Genomic DNA, 15,620 nt, shown 5'->3' with positions numbered 1-15,620 from the left:
TAATTGGGTCTCACGGACTTCCCTTCCCAGGCTGCCTACAAACCTCTCAGCCTTCTGAGTATCTAGGATTACAGCCATAAGCCACCATTACTTAGTTCTATTGTTCTTATTACTTAAAGGTATGGGCTATAATTTAATTTATCTCCTTATTTTTTCAAAAGTCATGGGGGTGGGGTAAGTAGAGCTTTGGAAAAATATAAACTCTAGTCTCCATAGGAGAGAAGTAGGCAGAGATTGTATATGAAGTTAGGCACAGATCCACAATGTTCATGGAGAAAGATGAGAAAAGAGTCAGGTACTGATATACTGTAACACATTTTTCTCTCTAACCAGATGCTCTGATTTATGGAAGAAGCACAAAATTCCTATATGCCAACATTACATCATTTTTCTCTTCAAGGGATATTAAGTTCTGAAGGTTTCTTACTGACTCCTGTTTTTCATTTGATAAATGAAACTGAAATGAACATGAAGAAGTTAACATCTCCTCCATTTGTTCAAATATCTGGGAGGCAAAGGGATAGAGAAAAATATTACATCTTTTTGATTTGTAACACTTGTCCATAGCAGCCCTCAGCAATTTAGCATTCTTTCTCATAATCTTCCCCTCTTCATCTTTCCTCCTTCTTCCTGCCCATTTCTCTTTCCATGTTCAACTTGTTGGACAAATAGAATATACAGAGAGCCTATATCAGGGAATCAATGGTGTTATATAATACATTCCATGTCTTATTGCTTTCTGGGATACTCCCCTTCATTCTTTGATCTTAATCTCTCCAAAGTAGTCTCACTCTTTACTGCAAGAAGTTACTGCAGTGGCACAAAGGACATAAACTGGGCTTCTTCAAGAAGGTTGGAGGAGGCTGGGGATATGGCCTAGTGGCAAGAGTGCTTGCCTCGTATACATGAGGCCCTAGGTTCGATTCCCCAGCACCACATATACAGAAAATGGCCAGAAGTGGCGCTGTGGCTCAAGTGGCAGAGTGCTAGCCTTGAGCAAGAAGAAGCCAGGGACAGTGCTCAGGCCCTGAGTCCAAGCCCCAGGACTGGCAAAAAAAAAAAAAAAAAAAAAAAAAAAAGAAGGTTGGAGGAGTATGGATACAAAACAGCAATAACAACATATGGGAATTAGAGGACTAGATTCAAGTCCAAATCTTGTCACTGGCTTGCTATGTGACCAGGCTTACACAGGCCCCTCTGTGCTTGTCTCCCACTGTCATTGCAAGATATGTGTGGGTGGTGAGTGAGAATATGTGTGTGTGTGTGTGTGTGTGTGTGTGTGTGTGTGTGTGTGTGTATCATGGTCAGGGGTGTACAGGGAGTCCTCTAAAAGCCTTTGTGATTTTGACATTCTAAGTGTCTTTATAACTAGTCAAGCAGTGTGATACTTTAAAATTCTGACATCTTGAAATGTATTCATTAAACCTTAGGAAGAACAACTTCCTAGAGGATAACTTTGAAACTACCAAGTTCTACATCAATTACAAGATCTCAAAAGGGAATTGTGTCCCCCAATCCAAATTCACATGTTTAAATCTAATGCCCTGTGTGCTAGTATTCAGAGGTGAGGTCTTTAGGAACCATGGGAAACAGATTGATTGCTGTGGTTTATAAGCCACCAAATCTATGATACCATTGTAGCTGTCTGGATGAAATAAGACACCGATGAAATGAGTAAGTCTTTGTCAATTAGCAAGGTGAAAGAGGCATGCAAGCTTGGATGCAATTAGATAGGGCAAATTGTACTTTCTTATGCTACTTCTTCCCCCAAGAAACAGATAAAATGTCTGCTGAGATGCTGAGTATTTAGATCACACCTCAGTGCTATAGTGTTTGGTATGAATGAAATCCTCTGGGTAGGTCCAAGGAATTCAAACTATTCTTGGTCTCCTTTGACCCTTCTGTAAGGGACTGGAGGCTCAGAGGATATGGAGGAATTAGGACATCTTTCCCAATTAGGCACTGGGAAGGCGTGTAATGTTCCGGGGAATAAGAAAACAACTGCCACTAGGTATTTTCTCTTACAGAGAACCCTAACAAGGAAGGAAAAGGGCTGCTAAATACCCACAATTTTAGATTGCCTTGGTTGGTGGGCTTGCTAGAAATCATGTGGTCCAACCCTTGCTTTGGGTCAGAAAAGTGGACCGGGGAAAGAAGACACAAGAGGAGAATCCATGATTTTCCAGCAAGTCTATGCTAGTGTGGCTTTTCCTTATGATCAAAATGAACTCTTGGTATAGATTAAGTCTTTCTCTGCATATGAAAAAAATCATTATTTTATGGGGACATTACCTTGCAAATTTGAGCAAAAATGTGTCAGGTGATCATAATTATGATATTTTCAGCTATCTATTTTCAGGAGGAACAGAACAGCTATCTATATTAAGGAGGTATGGGCCTTGGTTAAGCATTTGTAAGGCTAATGATAGCCCCCTTAGAATGGGCTAAAAATTTGTGATTTTTAAAATTTTTTTTATTTTGTCAGTCATTCAGAGCCTGGGTGTGTCCCTGAGCTCTTTTGCTCAATGCTAGCATTTTAGCATTTTGAACCACAGCACCACTTCTGGTTTTTGAGAGGCTAATTGGAGATAGATTCTCATGAGGACTTTTCTGCCTAGGCTGGTTTTGAACCATGATCCTCAGATCTCAGCCTCCTGAGTAGCTAAGATTATAGGCATGAGCCACTAGTGCCCTGCTAGGAGATGCTATCTCTTAATCACAAAAAATACATCTGAGCTGGGGCTAGTGAAGGCCAGGGGAGTTGGCCCTACCTCTATAATACTGTGACCACAAAACTTAAGATTGAGACTCCACCTTAGTGACATGTCTAGATTTTCCCATGTTGATTTGGTAAGCCAATGAATTAGCAAAATGTACAACTTGGGCCTGAGAGATAAAATGTGAAATATTACTCTCAGTTCTCTTAGTAGGCATCTAGGAAAGAAGCCTTAAATGACTTTAGCCACTTGCTTTTTGAGTTCAGAGAAGTTGTGGGTGTCTGCAACAGAATCGAAAGTTGTCATATTATTTTTAGAATATGATAATGAAAATAGAACTTGGTCTGTGGATTTGGCAGGAATAATGGTTATAACCTCGAATGTGCAGACTTGGATAGACCTAATAGATCCATCAGAGTGACGTACTCTCAGAAGCAAGAAAAGGAAGTATGTTGGCTATCCTGCATGCTTAGAAACAAGGAAAACAGCTGCATATTCTCTATTTGGAAGTGTATTAGTACATACTATTTCTTATTCATATGTGCCACTCATAGGGTTAAATCTAGCACTGAAAAGATTCAAAAGGCTACAATTTTTCCTAACAACACCAAAAGCCATTCACTTTTCCTTTCTTCTTAATGAACTATTGTCCCACTCTTCTTTCCCAAGACTTTTAAGAAAGCTATAAAGTACAGTATAAAGTATAGCTATAAAGTACTTCTCCAGGAAGTGGTGCTGAGGTTCAAGTGGTAGAGTGCTAGCCTTGAACTGAAGAGCTCAGGGACAGTACCCAGGCCCACAGTTCAAGCCCTATGGCCAACAACAACAAAAAGGTACTTTTCCAGTAACAAGCTTTGCCTGGGGTCTAATCTAAATATTTCCTGTTGTTCTATAAATCACATTCCTCCTTAATCATCCTTGACTAAGATGAGTATCTTTCAAGAAGCTCCTGGTACTCCCTAACACCCTGTTGGTAAAGATTCACCTCCCAGTCTAGGACAGAAGCCTGCCATTGGGCAATCTTGTCAATATTCTCCAGACGTCGCTTGCGTTCGTTGATCTGCTGAGTCACATTTCTCATTACAGCCAAAGCAGCCGCCACATATCTGTAATCACTGTGAAGACATAAGAGTGAAAGTTGGATGAGCCAATGTGCCTGAGAACCAATCCTTATATTCACTCTCCTTTTTTTCCTTAGTGACAGAGTCACTAAGAACTCATGATATATCAAATAGAAGACTGACTGTCCCAGCAGAGGTGGCTATGTATTGGGCTAGAGCTTTGAAATATCTTCTTTAAGGAAGAAATCACACCTTTCTTTAGTCTATAATCAAATCTGATACTAGGGATAAGAGTGGAAAGTTAAGCTCTCATGGACTATAAAAGACAAGGTCCATACCCTAATGGCAGGATAGCTGAAAGTTGGAAAGACCTAGAATCTGATAACCATGAAGACACCGTATCAGCCAAATACCTACTTGTAAACTTCTTTTATATGAGTAATAACCCTCTCCCCTTTTTTGTGTGAGTATTGGGGCTTGAGCTCAGGGCCTTGTGCTCAAGGTTGGTGCTCTATCACTTGAGCTATGCCTCCACTTCTGTTTGTTTTTCTCTATGGTTAATTGGAGATTGGAGTCTCATGGACTTTTCTACCCAGTCTGTCTTCAAACCATGATTTTCAGATCTCAGTTTCCTAAGTAGCTAGGATTATAGGTATGAGCCATGAGGGCCAGGCATAAACCCATTTCTTTTGATCCCAATATTTTTGTGATACAATCATCCAAGGACCAAGAAGAAAGCCTCACAAATAACATAGTCCAGAAAACCTGACCATCTCTTTCTGCACCTATTTCTACAAGCTGCTATTCAAAGTCAATGCAGAATGGCATCCTCATTTTGTCCTCCTGCATAATATAGAAATATGATGTCATATAACAAGCCACAGAGCCCAAATTCCATAAGTTCAAACCCTAGTTATTTTACTAAGTAGTGCCAAGTATAATTTATTTCTCATTTGATTGATTCAATTTTTTTATCTGCAAAAAATGGGGAGAACCTTAGTAGAATTTATTGAGGGGTTTGGCAAGTTAAATAAACATCCCTAATGTAAATTGGTTATTCTTGGTGTTATAAATACTATTACAAATCATACATTTCTCGTAGATATCATAGGGCTTATCTCCCTTTAATGTTCCAGCAGTACAACATTGTTTTTCTATTTTATAACATTTTATGTAACTCAAAAAACAATGCTTGTACAAAAATTCACACAAAATTGCAAAAGAGCAAAGAATTTCCAAAAAATGTCCTGGGCTTTTGTCACATTCAATTTTCTAAGAATGCACTCAAATCAATAGTATAATATTGACATTATGTAACATTTCATTATCTTTGGTAAAACTATTCTTAGTATTTCATCTTCTCACAGTATTAACAGTGATATCCACTTTGTACAGGGTCTGTTCTTACTAGGATGTCAGAAAAACATTAAGGCTTCTACAAGAAGCAAAGGTTTCCAAGCAGTAGCAAGAGCCCCTGGGCCCCACTCTCACTTCACAACCAGGCAAGGAAAATGCTTGATGACATCCAACCAGAAGAGTCTCTCTCAATAGGACAGGAAGTAAAACTTTGAGTGGGAACTGAGGTCATTCTGTACAGGGCCGAAGTTGTCATTCTATGGTGTGATCAAGTCAGTGGCCAATTAAGTTTCCACTTCAGAAGTACAACTTTTAGCCCAGTTTCCTGGGACTTCAGATAACCCATACATTGCAAGCCATATAATTCTGCCTAGTTTTCGTTGCTTGTCTAATCTGATTTCCAATTGAATGGCTCCTGTGAAACACAGATTGAAAGTGAGATCTCAGCCATTTCATAGAGATACAATAAACTGAGAAGGCAAGAAGACGGTGACACAGTTCATTGTTAACATCAGCTCAATTTAAATGACTGGTGCTTGCTTGCCCAGCACCAATTACTGAAAAGAATGGAGAAAAACAAAATGTGCAATTACTGCGTTTTTTTTACTGAATGTGTCCAAAAATGGGCTGGAGGACCAAACATCAGTAAAGGGAAGAAAGTTCTAACTGCCAGGGTGGATGCTATGTAACATCTTCTCTTAGCTGGCATCTATGACTCCAATCTATGCCTTGAACCTCTTTCAATGACCAACGACCTCAACTACTATTGCATTTTATTACTAGTAGTAACAGCCTCTACTTCTTAACAAGCTTATTTTGTCTCAAGAAAATGGTTAGAAAAGCCTGTTGTTGTTGTGAGCCTTAATGAATGTTCTTCTGAATCTCATTGATGACTCATTTTGATCTTATGATTAACTAATACTTCCTAAATCTCTTCAAAACATGCTATCTGGAAGCTGCATCTTTCATTTTGTCCCCAAATTGTCAATTTCTGAGGTTTAATTGCAGAACTTTGTATCAATACCTGTGCATCCTTTTATCATTATCTGCTGTGGTATATGGGTGATCTTTTGGCATCCTTAACATTGCCAAAGTTTCCACATAGCATAGATTATCTGAGCCTGCCATTTACACACAGGGTACAAAAATGACAGAAGGGGTAGCTGCAGTGTAGAAGCTGCTGACATACATTAAGTATGCCTTCTGCTCTTTGGGCCCAGTTCCCTGTCCTCTACTTCTTTCCACTTCCTTATTTGAGGATGCTTTTAGGCACTTTCTGGAAATTAAAGCACATACTGTATGATATGGTAAACAGTGCTCATAGCAATTAAAATTGAATTAGCTATCTTATTTTCTCTGTACTTAATAAATACATGTGGTTCAAAAACACTGTATTAGACAGCTTAGATATCAAACATTTACATCACTGTAGAAAGTTGTTCTGGAAGGCAGCTATGCTCACCACTATACCACCAATGCTGCATGGCCTATATAGTACAAATATAGAACTGTAAATGGGAAGGATGCTCACCAGCTTCAAGATGGTAGCTACCTCTGTGTAGAATAGAAAGGAAAAGAGACAGGGAGTAGGACTTTGTAAAATTTTGTTGAGAGAAAGAAATTCAAAATATACACAGGAAAATCCTAAGATCTCTTTTTTTTTTTAAAGTTCTACTGGATAGTACAGGTATGAAAGTATCCCATTATTGAGCCCAAGTATTAGCTGACTCCAAATCAATGCTCTGTCTGACCCCAAGTGTTAGCCAAGCATGGATTTATTATTGCCACTGTTTCATACTGTCTATTTTTTGGCCATTTTTAATTTGCTGCTTTTCTGATACCAGTTAAGAACACTATTCCCACATACAACTTGTTCCACTGGCTTTAAAAGTAGATAAAATACAAAACAGCTGTGGTTCAACCTGTAACAGAGTCAGAGACTCTAGATCTTCAGATGTGGTCTAGACTTTGCTTTCTATTGAGGAGAATAATGGAACTAAGATTTTGTAGTTTAAACATGCCATCTACCTTTATTTTGTATATAATCTTTCTTCTTGTTAGCCTAAGGAAGGTGGGGAGGGGGAATAGTGTCATTGCTTCATAAGCAAAGAAAATATTTATATTTATCACTCTCCATCCAATCTCCTTCAAAGACCACCCTGACTACATCATTTCAGGACTACCTAACTGAATACCTTCCTGATTAAGACTCCAAGCTAGAAACTGTTAGAAACAAACTGAGCCTCAAGCTAAAATGTAATTATTATTTTTATTTTGTTGTCGGTCCTGGGGATTTAACTCAGGGCCTGGGCACTATCTCTGAGCCTCTTATACTCAAAGCTAGTGCTTGACCACTTGAGCAAGAGTGCCACTTCCAGTGCTTTCCGAGTAGTTTATTGGAGATAAGAGTCTCACAGACTTTCTTGCCCGGGCTGGCTTCGAACTGTGATCCTCAGATCTCAGCCTCCTGAGTATCTAGGGTTACAAGCATGAGCCACCAGAGTCCAGCTAGTGATGTAATTAATTTTCATTACATTTAAGTCCCAAATGCTCTTGTGTTGGGGGAGGGAGTGGTACTGGGGTTTAAATTCAAGGCTTCACATATACAAAACAGGTTCTCTATCGCTTAAGTCATGCCAGCAGCACTTTTTGTCCAGATTATTTTTGAGAGAAGGTCTTGCTTTTTGGCCTAGGCTGGCCTGGACTGCGACCCTACTATTTGTACCTTCTTTCATAGCTGAGATGAGAGGTATGTGCCACCATGTCCAATTTTTTTCTGTTGAGATTAGTCTTGCGAACAGTTTTTTTTTGCCCAAGCTAGCTCAAATTCTGACCAAACTGACCTCTGTCTCCAGAGTAGATGAGATCACAGGTATGAGTCACTGGCATCTGGCTTAATCCCAAAATATTCTTCAAATGGATGGCAAAAGCTATCATCATTTTGATATAGGTTCCTTACAAAACTCTTACAAAATGATTTTTCCGTGACCTAGTATTAGTGCTGAAGCCGTCATTCCAATGATAGATTAATGTGGCCTACTACTGCCTGAACTACTTTTCTCAGTAGTCTGAAGCACAATAGGAAGGAGGAGAGGAAATCAGAGACTCAGAGGGCTTTGAAGAATGACAAATCCTAGTAGAATGTCTTGTCAGCTCCCATCAAACTAAATAAAAACACTTTGAAGTTGTTTAATTTGTCTTTCCGGCAATCTTCAGATCGGTATGTAGTATATAATTTACCTAGTCAATATTATTAGTCCAGAAATATGAATTTTTAGAACCTCCTGCTGTATTTCATGACAGGGAGTAGGTAGGTGAGAAGTTGGGATATGAAAACATTCCAAAATCACTCTTTGAATATCCAGGTTTTTAAACCATTGGCCTGAAGGCAGCTCCACTGAGATTAAGGTATAAAAGTCACTGCTCTACTTACTTAGAACCATGTAATAACTGCAGAGGCCACTTATAGACTCATAACAGGTTGATAGAATAAAAGAATGGCTGGAATAATGGCTCATAAACTGCCCGGAGCACAAAAATTACTCGGAAAACTCTAGCTTCTGTGAATACCGCTTCTGCCTTGTGTCCCTGACTCAACAGATTTGTTTCTTCTTATTTTTCCTTTAGGCACATCAGTTTTTCTAGCTACAGTATGATGAAATTTAACTAGAATGATGGCCTTTCTATTCTAGGTAGCATATATCTTTTCTATTTTTAAGTTTCTAATATCTTCATTTTATTGGAATTCTTCAATGTCTTTCCTCTTATAAGAAAACCTATCTAGTCTGGGATTGTAGCTCAGTGATAGGGCACTTGCCCAACTGCATAAAGTCCTGGATTCAATTTCTAGTACCATGCATACAAACAACATATCTTTAGAAAACTTGAAACTCGATTCTGGTGATGGGTGACACTAAATCTGTTTCGTTCAAGTGTGTTATGATTTGAATATGAAATGTTCCCCACATGCTCATGTGTTGAAGGTTTGGTCTCCAGCTGGTAGTGCTATTTTGAGAGGAAGTGGAAGCTTTAAGAGAAGGTGCCTTATGGGAGGAAGTCAGTCAATGGGAGATGCCTTTGAAGGTTACAACTTGACCCTGGCTCCTTTTTCCCATACTTTTCCCTCTCTGCTTCCTGGATAGTATGAAGTTGTCCATGATATTCTACCTCAGCATAAGACAATATGGACAAAACTTCTGAAACTGGGAGCCCAAGCATATATTTCCTTCTTTTCTTAGATGGTTGTCAAAACAATGAAAAAACTGAATAATACAAAGGTCTCATAGGCACAAACACCAGCTTCAGCCTTAGTAGATTAATCTGCCTAAGAGAAGAGAAGGCAAATTCCTCCTTTGCAAAATTCTACCCAGCCTGCCTCTCTCACAGACAACAGGTCATAAAGGTAGATATAGCACTGACTCTGTTATACAAAGGAAGAGTTCAGTGTTAGCACATTTGGTTAAAATATGAAATACACCAAGGGCTCTAGAAGTACTAAAACCCATGAAAGAAACAACATTAACTCAAAAATAAATTCAAGAGTTGACCTAGAAGCTTAACATAAACCAGCTGAGCCAAAACTATGGCCTTTGACATATAGATTTTAAAATTAGCCCTCATATGATCCAGACAATAGAATCAAATGAAAGGAGTAAGTAAGCCCAATGAAAGTTAGGGAAAAAGCTAAGAGAAATTGGGTTAAGCACTTCTTTCTTCCAGGAGTGCTCATTGTAAAGGAGCTACAGCTGAGTCAACAAATCTATGGTCAGGAAGTTAATACCAATTAAGGGCAGGCTAGAAACAGCTTAGTTTTCTAAGCTGTGTGAAAAAACAGGGATGGTTCACTGTAGGCTATGCACACTGATAAGGATTTTTCTTAGCAGGAACCTCATCGGGAAGAGATGAGTATAATTTCTATTCAGAGAGTTAGCTTCCTTCTCCCTTGTTGGGTTAGTTTTTGTTTTTGTTGGAATAGGGATCTGAATTCAGAGTCTCATATTATTAGGCATGTCCTCTATTACTTGAAACACACCTCCCACTCTGCTTTTCTAAAAGAAAAAGTTAATCTTCTTAAAACATCAGATGCTCAAGTCTATTTTTCCCCAGGCATTCCCTGGGTATGTTTACAGTTGGGACAGGCATAGAATAGTGGAAAGGCTAAAGAAGATCAGTTAAGTAGATTTACAGAAGGAGTCTAGGGGCAAATGGATAGAATTTTACCTGGACATCTGAATTTGTCAAGAAGAGTTAAACACTTATATCAGGGTTGATTCATGAGGCTGGACTCAGGAATAAGGAACAAGCTAAAAGGTCCAGTCTCTATAAGCAGTGCATACTGATCTACACCTTTACAAGCAAGTCATGAAAGCATTTCCTTACTTCATACATAACAGCCTTGTAAAGCAACATATTTTGTAGATAAACAAATACAAGGTCAGAAACAGTAAAAGGATATGTATTTTCAGTAAGTACCAATATGTAAAAGCTCCTTCTACCTTCTTCAACCTTACCTGTGATCTTGGGCAGTATACTTAAGGAGCTCAGCCAACTGTAAGGGATATTTGCATATCTTCTGCACTGGAGTCAAAAGGAAACCATCAATAGCAATGTCAATCATCTGCTGCAAGAGGCGACAGGCCTCAAAGAAGTGCTGGTAGCGGCTGTCCTTCATCAGCTTGGAGAGTTCCATACAGGCGTCCAGGTGGTTGTTGCAATACTCAGAATATATCCAGAATCCATCTTGCTATGGAGATAAGGAAAAGGAAAAGGGAAAGGATACTGAGGATCCTAAAATAAATTTCAAGGTAATAGAAAGACAGATCTTATTCTTATGCAGAAATATTAAAATAATGTCAGTTTTAAAATTTTTAATTTTATTGTCAAGGTGATGTACAGAAGGGTTACAGTTACATACATAAGGTAGTAAGGTAATGAGTACATTTCTTGCCATACTTGTTACACCCTCCCTCATTTTTCTCCCACCTTCCCTCCCCAATCCTCCCCTGTGTTGTACAGTTAATTTCCAACATATTGTCTTGCGAGTATCGCTGTTGCATTGCTTTGCCCTTTATCCTTTGTCTCACTATTTTGTTGTTCCCCTTCCCTTCCCTAATTCCGATGAATGTGTATACAATACCCAGGGTACCAAAATCAAACACAGGGACAACAGGGGATAAACCATAGGAAAGAAAAAAAATCACATAGTACATTAAAAAAAACAACAATAAAAACCTGTTAATTTAAAACTGATTCACAATTGTAAATTCATTGCAAAGTTTATGGAGGAACTGAAATTAAATTCTGGAAAAAGTATAATGAGGAAAGACTTGCTCTAACAACAGTGAAACAGAACATGACAAATAAAACTCTAGCTCTGAGTCATAAAATGAGATGGATTAGAAATTTCACTTATGGTAGGAAGAGACTAAATTGTTTAATATATTTATTCTGCCATCGATTGCAGCTAGAAAAGCTGAAAAATATAATAAAATTTGTCTGAAGAAATCATCATCCAGAACCTTAGATTATCTCCATGAAACATCCTCTGGAACTATGCCTTTAAAAGTATTTAGATATAAGATATGTGTAAGATGTATGTTGAAGAAAATATGTATAAACATGACTATGTATGTGTGTGAATATATATGCATAGAGAAACAAGAAGAGAGATAGGAAGAGTATACCCAAGTAATTAAAAATGCTAACAACAGGGGCTGGGGATATGGCCTAGTGGCAAGAGTGCTTGCCTCGTATACATGAGGCCCTAGGTTCGATTCCCCAGCACCACATATACAGAAAATGGCCAGAAGTGGCGCTGTGGCTCCAGTGGCAGAGTGCTAGAAGAAGCCAGGGACAGTGCTCAGGCCCTGAGTCCAAGCCCCAGGACTGGCCAAAAAAAAAAATCTAAAAAAAAAAAAAAATGCTAGCAACAAGTGAGTCCAGGCAAATTGCATACTTAATTTTTGAAAATAACATTAATGAATAATTTTGTGATATTCATATTTTTCAACTTTCTGTAAATTTAAAATTATTTTAAAAAGTAAAGCTTTTTAAGTTCCTACATTTTCTTATATATTGTTCAAGACACAGTAAAAATTAACATGACTCAAAACATGAACAAAACTTGAGAAAAAAAATGATAGACCAGTAAGTCGAGATAGTTATTATGGACTTTGTTTGAGGCTTTTCTTTGTTTGTTTTTGGAATCTATGTATCCCCAAGTGACCTTGAACTCATGATCCTTCTGCCTCCACAAGAGACAAAATAACTCAGAGAAAAAAATTAGGCAAATAAGTCAATATAGAATTATCATCAGCTTTAACTTTTGGGTTCTATATTTTGACTGTGTGTAAAGGGGGCCTCACTATGTACTCCATGGTGGTTTCAAACTCATGATGCTTCTGCCTCTACCTCCCAAATGCTGAGATTGTAAGTATATGCTAACACACACAGCTAAACACTGACTTTATAAAGCAAGCAAAATAGTATATAAAAAGAATGACATACTGTAATTATGATGGATTTATCCCAACTCATCATTATTAACTTAGATGAAATCATGTGAACACTTCAATCAATACAGAATAAGCATTTGAGAAAAAACAGTTTTGATAAACACCATCAGCAAGCAACAAAGAGAAACTATCCCCAATGCAATAAAGAGTACCCATGAAAAAAATCTAAAGCTAATTTCATTCTCAATGGCAAAATATTGAATTTTTTTTTCGTAACATCGGGAACAAAATAGATACCTTCTTATCAGTTCTAGCTAACATTGTCTAAATACCATGGTCACTAAAATAAAGAAATAAGATAGATGGCATACAGATTGGCAAAGGAAGACATGAAACTTTTATCTGGAGATAACATGATTAATCATTAAGACTTCTACCAAAAAAACTGAATTCTGTAATGTGTCAGAATATAAATCAATATACAAAACACATTGTATTTATGCATAATAACAAACTATAAGAAAAAAATATTAAATACCATTTACAATAATAGCAAAAAGCATTAAATACTTAGAAACCATTCTTTTGGTAGAAGACATCAACAAGATGGCTTAGGAGAGCATGCTAACCTCCCTTCTCTTGAACAAAGAACAACTCTGGCACCTATCGACGAACAAAAGTAACCTTGGAAGAGCTTACGGGGTCTACTTAAGAAACCATAACAGTATAGTAAAAGAAAAAGAGTCCTGAGAATAATCACACACAAAAAGGGTAGGGAAAACAATTTCAGTTTTCCTGCACTACCCCATCCCTGAAATATTGCTTAGCACAGAGAATGACCTCCCTGGCCACATCCCCATCCCTTATCAGGAAAAGGAAAGAAAGGTATACAACCAGATTTCTCAGCTTTGGGGACAGAGCCAAAAGGACTAATGAGTTTTTACCACATCTAGATCTCTAGGAGATTGACATAGCTGTCTGGATATAGCAGGGAAGAAGAAAGACAATGAACTCTATCACTACCAGCTAGGCAGTAGGAGTCACCAATTCCCAGTGATATGCTTGGTACAAACCAACAGATTTCATTCCAGGACATCAACATCCCTTATAGTAGCTGGGCACAGTGCTCAGCTGTCACCATCAAGGACTCCTCAATGATCAATGTCACAGACCCCAGTGATTTGTTCTGCAAAAGACAGCTTTCACTGCTGAGGAAACTAACTGCTACCCCAGCAGCAGTCCAATGAAGCAATGTCACTTAGAGTTCTCTAGAAGCTATGTCCTTTCCTTCTCCTTCTCCCTCTTTTTTCCTTTGCTTTTTTTGCCATCACAGTTTCGAAGTACGTGATATATGCCAACCTCTTCTTTTCTTCTCCCTGAAGCCTTCAGCTTCCTAGTACAAGGATCCATCTCTGTAATCTTCATATTTTCCAAGTCCCTCACTCACTCTGTGTCTGGACTTGTCTGAGCCAGCTCTACCACAGATCTGGTCCTCCTTTACAGAGATCTAGACTTTGCATACTCTAATTGGATAAATTGCCCCTTACTTTTTTCTTTAATCATCCTAGCTACAGTTTTCTTGGCCCACTGACCATACCATGTACTTAATGTATATGCAGCCACCACTGCAGGTTCCAGCCTCATTGCCATGTGCAAGCAAGGGTAAGTTAGAGATCACATTGATAGCCCTGGTTCCCACAACTTATGCATACAATAAGCACCCAGGCTTGCACCCCCTTGATGTTATCATCATCATGATTATACCCACAGATTATACCCTGGAGTTGTGTGCATGTGCACATCAATAGCTAAGACATGTTAATACACAAATAGAAAATAAGCACACAAAGAAAAGAAGCTTCAAATATAGAAATAGCACAAAGTGGATAACTGGCCTTTGATCACCCCTCCCTCAAACTACAAAAGAAAATATAAGAGACTCCAACTAATTCTTTTCTTTTTTTTTTTTTTGTGCCAGTCCTGGGCCTTGGACTCAGGGCCTGAGCACTGTCCCTGGCTTCTTCCCGCTCAAGGCTAGCACTCTGCCACTTGAGCCACAGCGCCGCTTCTGGCCGTTTTCTGTATATGTGGTGCTGGGGAATCGAACCCAGGGCCTCGTGTATCCGAGGCAGGCACTCTTGCCACTAGGCTATATCCCCAGCCCCCAACTAATTCTTTTCTATAGGAGAGGTACTGGATGACGAGCACTGGGTGGTACCTTGAACCCATTGGAAAGTTTAGATACTGAGCTATCCCACTGTGCTGAGGGGAGAAAACTATTTTGTGGCCCTCTTACTACACGGGCTTGTGTAAACACTGAAAACAGTTTCTGAAAAATTATAAGTGATTAAAATTTCCAACCAATGAACTGGCATCAGACTGAAAATATCAAAGCAAAAACACAAGAAATATGAAAAAATGAGACCTCTGAAAAGATCAACAATTCCACAGTAACAAAGGAAAGTGAAAGAAAAAAAGTGAAAATAATTCAAAAGCATGATTACACAAATGATCAATGATATAAGAGACATGTATAAGAAGCTGAGTGAATTCAAAGAGGATACAAATAAACAGTTGAAAAATATCAAATAATACAAATAAATAACTAAATGAAGTAATGATAACAATCCAGGATACAAAAGAGTAATTTAATAAATAAAGATATAAAATAAAGATTCAATAAATATGCACAATAAAGACACAGAAATCCTGAAAAAGCATCATATGAAAATATGGGAAATGAAAAGCACAGTAACTCAAATTAAACATTTCAGTGGTATATTTCCTTTACACTGGATCAAATTAAATATCAGGATTCAAGGACAAGATATATGTTCTCACAGACAGGTGAAGAAATAGGGAAAAATAAAGAAATATGAAAGGAGGGTACAAAATGATGCAGTATAAGCACCAACCCCAACCCCCAAAAGCAACTGCTAATCTAGACTACTCTACCTAGCAAAGTTATCATTCATGACTGTTGAATGAAAACTTTCCATGAAAAAACATCCTTCCATTATAAACAAATCTAA

At 38.2% G+C, this 15,620-nt stretch overlaps 1 protein-coding gene across 6 annotated transcripts in view; it reads right to left on the bottom strand.

Annotated features, from left to right (window-relative positions):
* Arhgef9 (Cdc42 guanine nucleotide exchange factor 9) overlaps positions 1–15,620 on the bottom strand; it is a 277,926-nt gene that overhangs the window by 22,506 nt on the left and 239,800 nt on the right. For all 6 annotated transcript variants that reach the window (XM_048335783.1, XM_048335784.1, XM_048335787.1 and 3 more), the window contains 2 exons: positions 10,645–10,877; positions 3,703–3,832 (listed from right to left, as the gene is read on the bottom strand). In XM_048335783.1, coding sequence (XP_048191740.1) covers positions 3,703–3,832; positions 10,645–10,877 — 363 coding nt within the window. The remainder of the gene's footprint in view (positions 1–3,702; positions 3,833–10,644; positions 10,878–15,620) is intronic.

The sequence above is a fragment of the Perognathus longimembris genome, chromosome 28 (assembly GCF_023159225.1).
Source record: "Perognathus longimembris pacificus isolate PPM17 chromosome 28, ASM2315922v1, whole genome shotgun sequence".
Lineage (NCBI taxonomy): Eukaryota > Metazoa > Chordata > Mammalia > Rodentia > Heteromyidae > Perognathus > Perognathus longimembris.
This window is presented reverse-complemented; position numbering and strand designations above follow the sequence as displayed.